The sequence below is a fragment of the Micromys minutus genome (assembly GCF_963924665.1).
Source record: "Micromys minutus genome assembly, chromosome: 4".
Taxonomy (NCBI): Eukaryota; Metazoa; Chordata; class Mammalia; order Rodentia; family Muridae; genus Micromys; species Micromys minutus.
In genome coordinates this window covers 13,239,356-13,254,501 of record NC_137973.1, presented here as the reverse complement: position 1 = coordinate 13,254,501, position 15,146 = coordinate 13,239,356, and the positions used below count along the sequence as shown (strand labels likewise).

The 15,146-nt window shown below is 39.5% G+C and overlaps 1 protein-coding gene across 1 annotated transcript in view; it reads left to right on the top strand.

The window, feature by feature from the left end:
• WDR49 (WD repeat domain 49) overlaps positions 1 to 15,146 on the top strand; it is a gene marked incomplete at both ends in the record, with an annotated part of 205,975 nt that overhangs the window by 134,619 nt on the left and 56,210 nt on the right. The window contains 2 exons of the mRNA XM_080915350.1: positions 2,765 to 2,895; positions 14,817 to 14,915. Coding sequence (XP_080771476.1) covers positions 2,765 to 2,895; positions 14,817 to 14,915 — 230 coding nt within the window. The remainder of the gene's footprint in view (positions 1 to 2,764; positions 2,896 to 14,816; positions 14,916 to 15,146) is intronic.

Here is a 15,146-nt window from a genome sequence, read left to right as displayed (position 1 = left end):
ATTTACTGCTACAAACATAGAACCAGTAATACCGAATCTAATAGACGATATATATATATATATATATATATATATATATATATAGTTAATTTAATTAGTGCAGAAGTCAGAAAGAAGTTATTTCTATGAGAAATAAAGTTCTTTATTCTGGTTCTTATAGAAGCTTCATGAATTATGAATGGCCTCAGAAGACGGTGCGTGGCCTGCATCAATATAGAACTCCCATAGAAGAATCTAGAAATGTCTCAAGGGCTTAGAGAACAGAAAGAACACAGTTTGGGCAAGGCAATGAGCTGTTCAGTAACTTAGCTCTGGATAGGCGTGGCATTTATAAACATTTCTATAAGGTATTAATCTTGAAACCTAATCCATTTGTACAATTCAGGTGAACATAATACTTTATGACATTATGGTATTTAGTATCTATTTTAATAAAATACCATTTTCTAATGTTGTACAAAGCAGATGTACTTTATAGTGTGTCAAGATTTTATTGAGAATTCATATATTGCTAGTAGGCAATGGTAGAAGAATTGGGAGGAATAATTCTTTAGAAGGAGATTAACTCTATATATCATTGGATCTTGAAGTCGGTGTGCAAATTTGAATTTTGTCTTTTAGGAAATGAAAATACAGAAACTATTTTTAGACAAGGCATCAGTTTAGTCTTTCATTGTTTTGTCTCTTCTTTATTGTGTTTCCTTGTCCATGACTTGCATGTTTGACAGTACATGTCAGCCCTCCAAGGGACCTCTGGGATTTGTACTTTAGACTCCAATGGCAGTTAGTCAGGACTACTTTAACACTTACCACATTTCACTTAGTGTTTTCTTTATTTTAGGTCCCTGGTTCTAAATATTTAAGGAGAAGCAACATTTGCTTAGGAACAAGGGTATATTCAAAACTGCAGAATATACAGATCAGTCTAGTATGGGGTGAAGAATTCATCTTGGGAGAGTGGACTTAGCAGCAATGAGATAGGAGCCTCTTAAATTTGTTGACCAGTGGAGTGGAGAGCTCTGTACTAGAAGAACTATGAGTGGCTGTTTAAACTGGAAGTAAAAAGAATGAATAAATCATGGGTAGATAATGTAAACATGTGACTATTCGTGATGAGAGAAAGACATGGCACATGGGATGCTGTGTTGCTGGCCTGGGACCCAAATTATGAAATTCTGAATAGAGTATGTCAAGAAGCTGGCAAAATTTGATTTTTCATGTATTAAGATATTTTAGCAGCAGTGGGATTACAGTTATAGAACTATACCAACTGGAAAATGAAAACCATCCAATCCTGGTAAGTGTGGATAAAGATCAAAAAAAATGCCATTTGTATGGAAGTAATATTGGAGTCCATGGTGGTACATGGAATGTCTGCTTGAACAGAGAGGAGGAGGACAATGACAATAAAGGATGCTGAGCTCAAAGGGGTGAGAGAAAAAAGAGGCAAAAAAGGAAGGTACAAAAATGGATACTAAAGAGAGCAGGCAGAGAAGCAATACCTGTGTTCTGTACTATCTGAAGAGTGTACTCATTCTCTTTGTTTGGAATAAGCAGCAAGTAATAGATAATTGATAGACAGGAAGGTAGCAAAACACGGTCAAATTCAGTAGTCAGAGCAAATGACAGAAGTAGACTAGACAGTTTGACGCAATCAGCTGCAGTGTTCAATTTAGCATTTTCTCCATGGTCAAGCTTCTCATGACTGAATCCAGTCCAACTGTGTGGATTTCATATCATGATATAAAAACAGAAATACCTGCTGGAAATGACTTACTGTCTACCTGTTTTCACTCTCGGGCTAGTCAGCTGTCATTTTCTTGCCCCTTTCCTTTTCACAGAGTTGGCGGGGGAGTAGCCCATCCTGAGACAAAGGATACCTGTAGGACAGTCAACCAGGTGAAGAAGCACAGTGTCAGGAAGATGAGGAAGCACAGGAGTGAAGCTAGGGTTACCGATGGCCATCTTAAATGAGATTAGTCAGAGAAGAAGGGGGAGGTTTTTTATATAAGTTGGCCACCAGAGAAAAAATGAAGCAACGCTGACTCTCCCATGAACTACCATTTATGTTCACTCCCTCCTAGGCCTCAGATTGTCCACTCGGTCTCCTTCCTGGTCTATGCTCAAGTTTCTCAGCAGGACTACATGCTTGGCTTTTCTAAAGTTGTTATTTCTGTAGTTTTCAGGTGTCATACCTCCTGGGGATGGGTTTTTTTTTTTTCCAAACACTTATCACAAATGATAGCTCTTAAGATACAGTGGACTGTAAGATCACAGACTCCATGATGACCACAATTCCAGAAAATACTATAGGGAATGATTACATGTTACATACCCTACAAAGAAGCTTTGATGAAAGAAGTCAAACTGATTTCATTACAGAACCAGAGAATATTTGTTCATAGTCCTACCCTGGTTTTTATTGTTACTGCCATAGAACTCTTAACAGTTTCATGTAAGAAAATTCTGTTTTGGGGTCTTGGAAATAGATAATTAATCAGGTAAGTGGATGTATCCTTGGTTTTAGTAGTTATGAAAGAGTTATTGACATTCCCACATTACACATTTATAATTTATTAGAGGTTCAACGTGAGAGTTTTAAAAAACTTCAGTGGGAAGCTTATTTTATTATGGATGACAGTGGCCATAACACTCTGGGCAGTGGTCTTTTACACTTTCCAAATTGCACCACTGAAGTGGATGATGGCTACTCAATATCAGCACCAATTTTAGTTTTGCGGCTAAATTCTTATCATCTTTACAGAGTGGTTACTGTATTTCGACCTCAGAACTTTAATCGGTTTTCCATCCAGCCCGAAGAGTGGAAAGGGGGAGTCCATCACCAAGATGACATCTTGTGTGTTGCATTTTTACCCCCGCAAACTCTTGCTACAGGTAAATTGAACCTTTGCTGCACAATGGCTTAGAGACTGATTTACATTTGGGTAAATTTTGAGAAAATACTTTTCTCAACTGAAAAAAAAATGCACAGATTTCTTAGGGAAGCACTCTGATAGGTCCTTTAATTTCTTCTTTCTTTGGTAGTGTGGACTATCAGCTTCCTTACTGTAGCAATAGTTTCCCATCCTGGGACTGCTACTGACCTACGCTATAATATTGTGATGATGTTGTGGCTTAATTTAAAGTTTAAATCATAGTCCTCTCTGGCTAAGATATTTTTGGGTATTTTTTGTTTCAATGTACAGACAGCCAGTGTAATCTTTTAACATTGTGATTAACATATAGTAAACTCATGAGCAAACACTAACTTTTGATTGTATTGTTCACCTTTCAGAGGATTAGAACTTTGGGGTAAGAATCATCCTTCAGTGTCATGCTAATGTTTCTCAATGGGAACATCTTAATTATCTTCCATATCTATCTCAAATGACCTGATAACTTCTTTGTATGTATGGAATGGAACAAATTAGCTCATTGGCATGATATCATTCATAATCGAATCTCCTGTCCTAGGTTATACCGGGAAAATGTCCAGACAAGCCTTTGTTCTCAATGCACGTGAGAATCAGAGTGGACAGTTGTAGACCACCCCGGGAAGATGAGATCCATTGCTACCCTAACAGTTTCTGAGCTAAGCCAATTGCTTTGTTCAGAAATGCACAAAGTTTAGTGTGTTTCCCCTCCTCTCCCTAAGCCTTAGGCAGTCACCATACACACGCCCCACCCTAACTCGGCTGCCCCAGGTGCTACTCAATTGTCATTGCTCCTGTGCTCCATGGAAACCGTGTGCCATCTGTGCTGTGACTCCTCCCACAGCATAGGTTTGACTATATGTACTATATGTAGTACATATAGTACATATATATGTATATATATTGAATTTTTCTCTTTTCTACAAAAAGCAAATCAGAACAAAGCAGGAACAAATGAATTTACCTAGGAACAATTGTAGGACTGCAGAAGTCATTTTACAAACAATTTAGATGAAAGAAATGCAAAGAACTCTCTCGCGCGAGCACACACACATAGTATAGGAACGATCATCTTCCCCCCTGCAGTGGCCCAAGCATGCTGCACACCTAATTTCAATAGGTCGGAAAAGAAAATGGGGCCCCTGCCCCTCCTCCGGTTGAGATAGTGATCTGCTGCGGGAAGGACTTGGCTGAAGGCACCACAGGGGAGTCATCTTCTCTAGACCATCCTGGAGAGCAAGTTGTACATAAAAGGTTCCCGAAGCCTCAAGGAGGGTAGAGCAGTAGAATTCATCTTTAAGAAGTCTGCCAAGGGTCCGGAATCCATCCATGTCACAGGCCCTGGTGGCGTGTTCTGAATTAGAAGTGAGCAGCGGCCAAAGAGGAAGAACATGCAGAAGCAAAGTGCCAAAGGGGACAGGTGCTACAACTCTGGTGGGCTAGACCATCATGCCAAAGAATGCAAGCTGCCACCTCAGCCCAAGAAGGCCACTTTTCCTAAAACATGAACCATATGGTGACCTCATGTCCACTGAAGGTCCAGCAGGGCCCCAGTTCTCAGGGAAAGCCTGCCTACTGCAGGGAGGAAGAGGGGGAAGAGATCCACAGCCCGGCCCTGTTCCCAGAAGCCCAGAATTGTGGCCCAGGAGTAGGGGTTATTTGGCTATTGGGGAGTTTCAGAGAGGAGGCATCAATCTGCGGAGCAGAGAAAGCAGGGATAGGGTGGGTTGGTGAGGAGCTTGCACTGCCAAGTCTCAGGGTGGGGTTCCCAGTGTCACCCAGTCTTTCCTTGGAGTGAGGCAAAGGAACTCCTACTATGCTCTCTATCTGAAGTCAAGCGAAGGCTTTTGTGGGGAACCACCCTAGAACCCGCATGCTCTGTCTAACAGGCTTTGCCGAGTGGCTGGGATAGGGAAGTTCTTTTGTAGAAGGCTGTGTGATATTTCCTTGCCAGGCAGGATGTGAACCAAACCAAGATTAATGAACCTAACCCTCCAGCTACTGTGTTCTGTGGGAGAGACTCTCACGAGAAAGGTGAGGTTATTTTCACACCGTGCTTACTCAGAACCCAGCACTGCCATGCGGTGCTGCGAATGGCCTCTAGCAACGGGTTGTGATGACAGGCAGAGGGTGGTTGGGGGGACACCTGCAGACCTGCTGTTCCTACCTCACTCCCAGCCCTTTCTGGGCCAATAGGATTTTAATTTATTTGCTCCCTTGGGTAACTGTACCTTGGGTCCCACTTTCTCCAGGATGCCAACAGCACTATCTATGTGCAAATGACACATCTTGTGCGTTTTTTTTCCCTTAATATAAATACTGGGTTTGTATTTTTGTATATTTTAATCTTAAGGCCCTCATTCCTGCACTGTGTTCTCGGGTACATGAGCAATCTCAGGGATAAGTCCATAGCAGCTCCAGGTCTGCACAGGAATACTTTTCTTCTTTTTTATGATCATGGAGACCAACCATTTGGAGTGCACAGCCTGTTGAACTACCTCAGTTTTGCCGATTACAGCTGGCTTTTCTGCCATAGCGTCTTTGAAAACCATCTCACAGGTTTTAACTGAGCTGTCTCAAGACTTGATGTGGCTTCAGTAAAACATAGGAAACCAGTCTAACTGGGAAAGGGTGGTACAGAGACATTAAAAGGCTGAACCAGGTGAAAGGCACAAGGAACTCTCCATACCAAATCCATCCTTGTGCCAGACTACTCTAAGCCTGCCAGTGAGAGAGAGAGAGAGAGAGAGAGAGAGAGAGAGAGAGAGAGAGAGAGAGAGAGAGAGAGAGAGAGAGAGAGAGAATGTGTGTGTGTGTGTGTGTGTGTGTGTGTGTGTTGATTTTTTTAATGCAAATTTATGAGGACAGGGTGTTTTTTGTTTGTTTGGTTGCTTTTTGATAGTGAGGATTGAACTATGGGCTTCATCTGTGCTAGGAAGTACCCTGCACAGGAGTCATCGTGGTAAGGATGCAATTGAAGATCAAGACTCTTTATTAGCACATTCTGCTGTCCAGGCATGGGAACATAGGAAAGGTCTCAACTTCTTAGCCTTTCACAATCTTGGCTTCCTGAGAGACTCAGGAGTGTGGGCCTCTGTGACAAGTGTCCTGGCCTGCTGTAGTGTGATGGTTGATAGCTAAAGGAATTGGGGGTGGTTCATCTACATGCTTTGACATCACCACAAACCTACCTCACTATGTTGAAATGGGACAAATGCACTAGAACACATTGGGAGGTGTGTGTGTGTGTGTGTGTGTGTGTGTGTGTGTGTGTGTGATCCTGGTTTCTTGTTTTCCCCAAATGCTGCCCTCACCCCTAGTTAACTTTCCTTGTGTTGAGAGAAAAAATAGCCAAAACATCTTTGACAGAAAGTTTTGTGTAAGACAACACCATCCAAAACCTAAATGTGAGATTCTTTTCTCCAAGTGAGCCTCTGGGACCATGGCTTTCTCTTCTGTGCTCCTCCCCTGAATCCCATTCTGGACCACACAGACCTTAAAACGAGATCCTCTGGTTTATTCCCCCTCATAAGAAAAATTGCACTCATTTACTTTGAGCATCTCCACAGCTTTGGAATGACTGATGTAAAATGTCTGAAGAAGGCTGTGCTCCCTGACCAGATGCCCAGACGCTCTACCACCATCAGAAAACCTGGGGCACAGACCTAGTGAGGTTGTGCAGTGAGTACCCAGAACACAGAGAGCACTTGGTGGTGATGCTTGTGGCAAAGGTTCCTTTCAGGCCCACATTAAGATCTGCTGGGAAAGGCTGTGCTCCTGGACCAGGTGCCCAGAACCCTGCCACTTGGAGTAGCAGATAACTTGGGGCACAGGCCTGGTGAGGATGCAGCGTGAGCACCCAGAACACAAACAGTGCATGGAGGCTGTGCTTGTGGCAAAAGTTCCTCTCCGACCCAGAGTAAGGGAGTATCCATATCCGCCCACCTGGAAAGGCTGTGCTGGCTGACCTGATGCCAAGGAGCTCTTCCATCTAGAACAGCAGGTAACCTGGGGTACAGACTTAGTGAGGTTGTGCAGTGAGTACCCAGAGCACAATGAGTGCTTGGAGGAGATGCCTGGGGCTGTGTCAGAGAAATACAGGATCTGCCTGGGGAAGGCAGTTCTGGATTATCAGCTCCTCTGGCTCTTTTACACCTTTAGTAAAACTGACACAAAGGCCCAGGGAGGGCACAATGTAAGTTCTCAGTGAGCACAGAGTACTGTACTCACTGAAAAAGGGTCCATTACGACCTTGAGAAAGAGCCAGATCTTCACCACTAGTATTTAGGACCAGTGGGTAAAGGACCAAGCTCCCAACCTCAACCCACAAAGACAATTGAGTACCTGCCAGCAGAACTCACTGCTCTCCCATAAAAAGCTGAGCACTGAGAAGCAGTTTTCTTTCGGAGCCCACGGGCGCTCAGATGCATGGGAGAGACAGGTGCCAGTCACTGACAACACGATCACATATAACCACAGACAACAAGAAGGCAAGAGGAAAGTGGAAGAACTTAAGCAATGGAAACCAAGACAACCTGGCAACATCAGATCCAGCTCTCCCACAAGAGCAAGCAGTGGATTGTCAAACATTCCAGTAAAAGAAGACTCAGGGGTGAAATCATACCTCAAGATGATGATGGAGATCTTTGAGAAGAGCATGAATAACTCCCTTCAACAAGTACAGGAGGACGACCATAAGCAAGTAAGCTTTAAAAGACAAAACACGAAAATCACTCAAAGAACTACAGAAAAACACAACCAAAGAGATTAAGGAATTAAAAATAGAAATAGAAACAATTAAGAAAACACTAAAAGAGACAACCCTGGAGATGGAAAACCTAGCAAAGAAATCAGGAGTCACAGATGCAAGCATTTCCAACAGACTACAAGAGATGGAAGAGAGAATCTCAGGGGCCGAAGACAACATTGAAAACATAGACAAAACATTCAAAGAAGATGCAAAAGCCAAAAATCTCCTAACCCAAAATGTACAGGAGATCCAGGACACAATGAGAAGACCAAATGTAAGGATAATAGGAATAGAAAAATGTGAAGAATATCAACCAAGAGGCACAGTAAATATCTTTAACAAAATCGTAGAAGAAAACTTTCATACGCTTAAGAATGAGATGACCATGAGCATAAAAGAAGCCTACAAAACTCCAAATAGATTGGCCCAGAAAAGACATTCTTCCCAACACATAATAGTCAAAACACCAAGTGTTCAAAATAAAAAAAGAAAACTAAAAGCAGTAAGGGGAAAATACCATGTAACATATAAAGGCAGACCAATCAGAATTACACCTGGCTTGTCAACAGAAACTATGAAAGCTAGACGATCCTGTAAAGACATCATACAAACTCTATGAGAACACAAATGTCAACTCAGGTTACTATACCCAACAAAACTCTCAATCACCATAGATAGAAAGACCAAAATATTACAGGACAAAACTAAATTTATACAATATCTGACCACAAATTTAGCCCTACAAAGAATAATATATGGAAAACCCAACACAAGGAGAGAAACTACACCTTAGAAAATGCAAATAACAGCTAAACAAGAAAAGCAAAAGAAGAAAGACACACAGATATATTTCTACCTCTAACACAAAAATAGCAGGAAACAACAATCACTATTTCTTAATATCTGTTAACATAAGTGGACTCAATTCCCCAATAAAGAGACATAGACTTTCAGACTGGATACATAAACAGAATTCAGCATTTTGCTGCATGCAGGAAACTCATTTTAGAGACGAAGAAAGACACTACCTCAGAGTTAAAGGTTGGGAAATAACTTCCAAGCAAATGACCCTAAGAAACAAGCTGGAGTAGCCATGCTAATATCGAATAAAGTAGACTTTTAACTGAAAGTTATCAAAAAAGATAAGGAAGAACACTTTTTTACTACAGGGAAAATCTATCAGGATGAATTCTCATTCCTAAATATATATGCTCCAAATTCAAGAGCACCCATATTCATAAAAGAAATCTTACTAAAGCTCAAAACATACATTGCACCAAACACAATAATAGTGGGAGACTTCAACACCCCACTATCATCAATGGACAGATCATGGAAGTAGAAACTAAAACAAGGACACAGTGAAAATAGCAAAGGTTTTGAACCAACTGGAATTAACAGACAACTACAGAACATTTCATGTTAAAACAAAAGAATACACCTTTTCAGCACCTCATGACATCTTTTCCATGTAGTCAGTCCCAAAACAAGCCTCAATAGACATAAGAAGATTGTAATACTCCCATGCATTCTATCAGATCACCATAGAAAAAAGGCTGGTCTTTAATAACAATAAAGACAAAAAAATACCACATAGACATGGGAACTGAACAGTGCTCTACTCAGTGATAGCATGGTCAAAGAAGAAATAAAAAAAAATTAAGGATTTTCTGAATTTAATAAAAATGAAAGCACAACATAAACAAACCTATGGGATGCAATGAAAGCAGTACTAAGAGGGAAAATCATTTTTTTTGGAAGCTGAGTGCTTCCAAAAAGAAACTGGAGAGAGCATACGCTAGCAACTTGACCAAACAGTTGAAAGCTTTAGAGCAAAAAGAAGCAGATACACTCAAGAGGATTAGATGGCAGGAAATAATCAAACTCAGAGCAGAAATCAACCAAGAAGAATAAGAACCATACAACGAATGAATCAAAGTAGGAGCTGTTTTTTTGAGAAAATTAACAAGATTGAGAAACCCTTAGCAAGACTAACTAGAGGGCAAATAGACAGTTATCCAAATTAACAAAATCAGAAATGAAATGGGAGACATAACAACAGAAGAATTCAGCAGATCCTACTTCAAAAGCCTATACTCAAAAAAACTGGAAAATCTGGAGAAAATGGATAAACTTCTAGACAAATTTCAGATACCAAAGTTAAATCAGGACCAGATAAGCCATCTAAACAATCTTATAACACCCAAAGAAATAGAAGATAGAAGCAGCAATCAAAATTCTCCCAAACAAAAAAAGCCAAGGACCAGATAGATTCAGTGCAGAATTCTATCAGATATTTATTCATGACCTTATACCAATACTCTCCAAACTATTCCACAAAATAGAGTCAGATGGAACACTACCTAACTCATTCTTCAACACCACAATAACCCTCATTTCTAAACCACACAAAGACCCTACAAGGAAAGAGAAGTCCAGGACCGTCTCCCTTATGAACACTGATGCAAAAACACTCAATAAAATTCTTGCAAACTGAATCCAAGATAATAACAAAATGATCATTCACAATGATCATGGAGGCTTTATCCCTGGGATGCAGGCATAGTTTAACAAATAAAAATCAATCACAATAGTTCACCATATAAACAAACTCAAAAAAAAAAAATACATGATCATCTCACTAGATGCTAAGAAAGCATTTAGCAAAATCTAACACCTCTCCATGTTAAAAGTCTTGGAAAGACCAGGAATTCAAGGCCCATACCTAGATATAATAAAAGCAATATACAGCAAACCAATAGCCTACATCAAACTAAATGGTGAGAAACTTGAAGCAATCCCACTAAAATCAGGGACTAGACAAGGCTGCCCACTCTCCCCCTACCTATTCAAAATAGTACTGGATACCCTGGCCTGAGTAATTAGACAACAAAAGGAAATCAAAGGGATACAAATCGGAAAGAAAGAAGTAAAATGATCACTATTTGCATATGACATGATAGTATATTAAGTGACCCCAAAAATTTTATTAGAGAACTTTTACAGCTGATAAACAACTTCAGCAAAGTGGATGGATATAAAATTAACTTAAACAAATCAGTAGCCTTCCTCTACTCAAAGAACACACATGCTGAGAAAGAAATTAGGGAAAAGATACCCTTCACAATAGCAGCAAACAGCATGAAATACATTAGTGTGACCCTAACTAAGCAAGTGAAGGACCTGTATGACTGGAACTTCAAATCTCTGAAGATGGAAATTGAAGAAGACTTCAGAAAGATCTCCTATGCTCATGGATGAGAAGGATCAACATTGTAAAAATGGCCATCTTATCAAAAGCAATCTACAGATTCAGTGAAATTCCCATCAAAAGTTTAACTCAATTATTCATAGAGTTGGAAAGAACAATTTGCACATTCATCTGGAATCAGAAAAAACCCAGAATAGGGAATTCTATTCTCAACAACATGAAATCTGCAGGACTCACCATCTCTGACCTCAAGCTATATTACAAAGCAATGTGTTAAAAACCTCATGGCACCGTTTCAGAAATAAGCAGGTAGGTCAATGGAACACAGTAGAAGATCCAGAAATGAACTCTCACACATATGGTCACTTGATTTTTGACAAAGTAGCTGAAAAGATTCAGTAGATAAAGGACAGCCTCTTTAAGAAATGGTGTTGGCTCAACTGGCAGTCAGCATATAGAAGAATGAAAATAGATCCTTTTTTATCTCCTTGTACAAAACCCAAGTGCAAGTGGATTAAAGATATCCATATAAAACCAGGTACAATAAAAATATTAGAAGAGAAATTGGGGAAAACCTTAGAACACACAGGCACAGGGAAAGAACACCAGTGGTTTGTGTGCTAAGATTAAGAATCAATAAATGGGACTTAATGAGATTGCAAAGTTTCAGTAAGGCTAAGGGCACTGTCAAGAAAAAACGGCAGCCAACAGATTGGAAGAACATCTTCACCAACCCCACATGTGATAGAGGTGTAATATCCAATATATACAAAGAACTCAAGAAGTTAGACTCCAGAGAATCAAACAATCATATTAAAAAAGGGTACAGAGCTATACAAAGAATTCTCATTTGAGAAATATTGAATGACTGAGAAGCACCTAAGGAAATGCTCGACATCTGTAGTCATCAGGGAAATGCAAATCAAAACATCCCTGAGATTCCACCTTACACCAGTCAGGATGGCTATGATAAAAAACTCAGATGATAGCACATGCTGGTGAGGACATGGAGAAAGAAGAACACACCTCCACTGCTGGTGGGGTTGTAAGCTGGCACAACTACTCTGGAAATCAGTCTGGCAGTTCCTCAGAAAATTGGGCATAGTCCTACCTAAAGACCCAGTTATTCTACTGCTGGCATATACCCCATAAATGCTCCAACGAATAATAAGGACACATGCTCTACCATGTTCATAGCAGTCTTATTTATAATAGCCAGAAGCTGGAAAGAACCCAGATGTCCTTCAGTAGATGAATGGATACAAATTTGTAGTATATTTACACAATGGAGTACTACTCAGCTATTAGAAACAATGACTTTATGAAATTCCTAGGAAAATTGTTGTATTTGGAGAATATCATCCTGAGTGAGATAACCCAGTCGCAAATGAACAGACATAATATGCAGTCACTGATAATTAGATACTAACCCGAGAAAGCTCTGAATACCCTAGAAACAATTCACAGATCATATGAAGCTCAGAAAAAGAAAGACCAAAAGGTGGAAGCCTCAGTTCTTCTCAGAAAAAAGAAAAAGCAACAAGTGTATAGCACCCACTCAGAGTGGGGACCAACTAGATATTTAATTATCATTAATAATTCAATAGCTAAGAAGATGGCCTTGTGGCAATTTTAGTATTTAAAAATCATTATGTTCAACCTATACACACCAAGAAAACTTTGACCTTTTTCATATTACATTTTGTTTTACATATACTTTATGCTTAATGTAACTAGTAAGTTTTCAAAGTATACTACCAAATCTTGGAAATCAAAACAACCCTGAGATTCCACCTCACACCAATCAGAATGGCTAAGATTAAAAATTCAGATGTCAGAAGATGCTGGCGAGGATGCGGAGAAAGAGGAACACTTCTCCACTCTTGGTAGGGTTGTAAACTGGTACAACCACTCTGGAAATCAGTCTGGCGATTCCTCAGAAAATTTCACATAGTACTACCTGAAGACACAGGTATTCCACTTCTGAGCATATACCCCAGAGAAGCTCCACCATACAACAAAGATACATGCACCACAATGTTCATAGCAGCTCTATTTATAATAGCCAGAAGCTGGAAAGAACCCAGATGTCCTTTGGTAGATGAATGGATACAAAAATTGTTTTATATTTACACAATGGAGTACTACTCAGTTATCAAAAACAATGACTTTATGAAATTCTTAAGAAAATGGATGCATCTAGAGAATATCATCCTGAGTGAGGTAACCCAGTCACCTAAGAACAAACATAATGTGCAGTCACTGATAACTGGATACTAACCCCAGAAAGCTCTGAACACCACAGAAAACAACTCACAGACTATATGAAGTTCAAGAAAAACAAAGTCCAAAAACACAAAAAGAAAAAAGAAAATGAAAAACCATTATGCTTAATCTTTACACACCAAGAAAACTTTGATTATTTACATCTGGTTTTACATGTACTTTATGCTCATTGTAGCTAGTAAGATTTTAATGCATACTATAAAACCTTTAAAAAATCAAGTGCTGACAAAAATGTTTTCATATACTTTTATGCAAAAATGCTTAAAATCTGTACATTTATCTTTGTTTTTTAAAATAAAGTTGTTCAATTTAAAAAAATCAAGTACTGACAAAAATAGATTCATATAGTTTTATTTCAAAAGGCTCTTAAAAATCTGTACATGTATCTCTCTCTCTTTTTTAAAAATAAAGTTGTAAGAAAAAACCAAAAAACTTCTGAAGAAGCCATTAACCTCATTCTCCCCTTGCTCCCTAATTCAGTGAAGACTTTTGGTTGGTGCTATTGAGATAGGGTCTCACTCTGTAGCCAGAGATAAGCCTCAGATTCCTGGCTATCCTCCTGCCTTAGACTTATCTGTGCAGGGATTGCAGGTGAGCCACTTCTCCCTGGCAAGACCATTTCATGTCATGGTTTGCCTTTGGACAGGTCAAACCAACATTATCTTGTCACCCTTATGTATCGAGAAGCAATAATGGGGCTGTCCATTAGAAAGTGCCTTATGAAAATCAGAAAAGTGACTATGTATGCACAGTTGAGTCATTCAGAAACTTAATGTCGGTGCAAGAAACTTATGTCAAAATGACTACAGGATTGTTGCTAGGAGATGGCCAAATATATCTCCATTGTTACTGCCAGAAACTAACTCTTTGTGAGAAATCTTGAATTTATGGGAATGGTGGGAAAGTGTGTACTTGCCTGCCCTTTCCCTGATCTCTTTCCTGAACTGCAGGAGGAAACTAAGCCCCTGCTAGGGCTTTGGTGGCCCCACCCCTGTGGTGTTTTATTTCATGGTTGATTTTCACTGTACCTGGGTACTTCTGTTCCTATCCTATAATAATTTTGTAACACATGCTGACTTTCCCTTCTCTTCCCTGGAAAAATAAAGACTTGTTGGTACTCAAAAAATAAAAATAGTGTAGGAACAGAAATCTAAGGCTAAATCATACTTTCTGAATCCCTGCCTAGTGTTTAGCACCCCTCTAAATACTTTTTAGTCTTAAAATAACCCCAGAAGGTAAGAACAACTGTTAACACAGTTTTATAGATGAAGAAACTTGGGGATCAAGGTGAGTTAAATACCATGTGTAAGGCTAGGTAGTAGATAATTGGCAGAACCTGTATTCGAACTCAGCTTGTTTAACTTCAGGGACATTATTCTGAATGATTTATTATAGTAAAATATTAGAGACACCTGGCTCATATCCACACACTATGTGGGTTACTTTATCACTGTTGAAATTTTACAGTTAATAAAGTACTGGGTATCATTATAATTTATGTCTCCAAAAATAGAGAATACTTACTGTTTACAAGACTTTATATAATACGCAATGGTAATGGTTTCCTTTTGTTTCTATTTGCCCACTTTCTATATAATTACCTGGTAATTTCTTCTCTTTTCCTTGGCTCCTACAGGGAGCTATGATGGAGAAATTGTTCTGTGGAATAACAATACAGAAAATGCTTATCATGTTCTTTACCCTGGTTACCAGAGGCAGCTAACGTCCACGTTAGGTGAGTACAAGTTTGAAACAGAAATCTTGTGTTCTGTTGGAGTGCAATAGGCCTGGATATTTATGCATGCACATGATTCTGTGAACACCTCACCTATAGATGACAGGCTGTAAACTCTGAGGTTTAGTGATCTGAGGTTTAGTGATGGCATAGTCTTCTTACAGTCATTAGGAACATCAAGACTAACTTGGTTTGAAACCTACCCACGGCCCTCCATTCTTTGTCTTTATG